Source organism: Phytophthora parasitica (assembly GCF_000247585.1).
Source record: "Phytophthora parasitica INRA-310 unplaced genomic scaffold supercont2.60, whole genome shotgun sequence".
Lineage (NCBI taxonomy): Eukaryota > Oomycota > Peronosporomycetes > Peronosporales > Peronosporaceae > Phytophthora > Phytophthora nicotianae.
Window position 1 is genome coordinate 291,882 of NW_008649046.1, and position 1,688 is coordinate 293,569.

At 50.5% G+C, this 1,688-nt stretch overlaps 1 protein-coding gene across 1 annotated transcript; it reads left to right on the top strand.

Annotated features, from left to right (window-relative positions):
* Positions 1-2: 2 nt before the first annotated feature.
* Positions 3-1,027, top strand: PPTG_16724 (hypothetical protein). The gene has a single exon (XM_008914490.1). The coding sequence runs from the start codon at positions 184-186 to the stop codon at positions 754-756; it is 573 nt and encodes a 190-aa protein (XP_008912738.1). The 5' UTR covers positions 3-183; the 3' UTR covers positions 757-1,027.
* The last annotated feature ends 661 nt before the right edge of the window (positions 1,028-1,688 follow it).

Here is a 1,688-nt window from a genome sequence, read left to right on the forward strand (position 1 = left end):
CCGCTTTGAGGCTCGGATGGTCCAGGTGTCTGCTACACATGGACGAAAATTAAACGACAGGTATAAATACTTTGCCTGGCCACATGAGTCGGCGTGGAACTGGGCCTCAGTTCTCAATTTGCTGCCAAGCGCGCGTCGCTGCCGATAACGTAGCTTCCACCGCCATAGCCATATCTTCACACCATGGTTCACTTCTGGGAGCGCGCATGGGCACCACCACTCACACCTGTCTGTTTGACGCCACACCGCTCGTCTAGTGCAGTGGAGCCCATCGGCGTATTGAAAACAATCGACCACGTCGAGATCACCAACTTCGCGGAGATCGGCGGCGTCGTCTACTACTTCGTGGACGTTTACCTGAAGCATCATACGAATCGCATCCCGACTAACATTAGGCTGGAGGCATCGCGACGAGACCAACCAGACTACACTATACAGAAGCGCTTCAACGACTTTGCCAACCTTCGTTACCAGGTGTGGAGCATCGCGCAACGTCAGCACAGTGGTGGGGGCGCGTGTAAGTACTGCAGCAAGAACATGGACTTCCTCGTGACTAGCTTCTCGCAGCCACGACTATTCATCAAGTTATTCGTCAAGAGCAAGAAGGCCCGCAGTCGGTTGCTGGCCAAAGGCATCAACAAATACATCGAACTGGCCATCGGCGGAAAGGAGGAATCTCGGCAGCGTTATTACGTTTGCGATGGCTACATTACGATTCCAGCGCTGGTCGAGCGGTTCCTTCGCGATGACGCATGAGGCCACAAGCCTCTGCCCACCTTGCGACTTGTCGTCAACCTGCTGCGAGTGCGAATATTTGTGCCTTGTCTTAAGCACCGATGTCTGAATTAACGTGTTGTCTGTAGAGTATTGAGGTAGAATGATGGAGCGAGCGAGCAGGTTAGGCGCTACCCGCGCGTATTAATAACGTGTAAATGAAGAGTGCGTGATGCGTTGTCAAAGTCGAATGCCCTTAGTGATTGGCAGTGGACTATTTCGTATCTGCACCATACACCCGTTTGAGCTTGCGTAATAACGAAGCACTTGTCTCGGAAGCAGCAGATAAGCACTGTTCGGGCTCCGTGCTCGGCTCCAGTGGATGAATAATTATTTTATTTTTTTTAACATGAACTTGTATGACAGATTTGGGAATTGCTTTGAAGTTCGTTTGCGGTTGCTCCTGTCAGCAGCATTTCGCTGTCGGCTGAGGATTATTTTTTCAAGCGGCTTCCCAGGTAAACAAGATGTGAATCTACAAGGAATTTAGTAAAGTACCACACCGGCAAGCCTCCGGAAGGCACGCGTTGGTGATCGTAAGTTCTGACGATATTATCTACTGGTCACTCTTCGATTCACCATTGCTATCAGGAGCAGACCTCAAGGTCACCGCGAAATTTATAATCGAATGAGGATTCTTGTTTACTTGGCGTTGTTGTACCGCATGTGCGTAGAGCAACCAGTTACCAAGTTGAAGGTACAGTTTAGTGTAGTGCGAATCGAGCAGCGAAGTGTCACGCTTGGCAGTCAAGATATTTCCGGCGGTGAACTTTCATCTCCACTACTAAAGCGCCTAACAACATTAAAACATGTATCGATTTGTTGTTTGCTGCGGCGGATGTGGCGCTGTCGATAACGCGGTTGGCAGCGAGGCTGCCGGCTGCCAATTTCGTTTAGGCCGACCACTGGTGTTC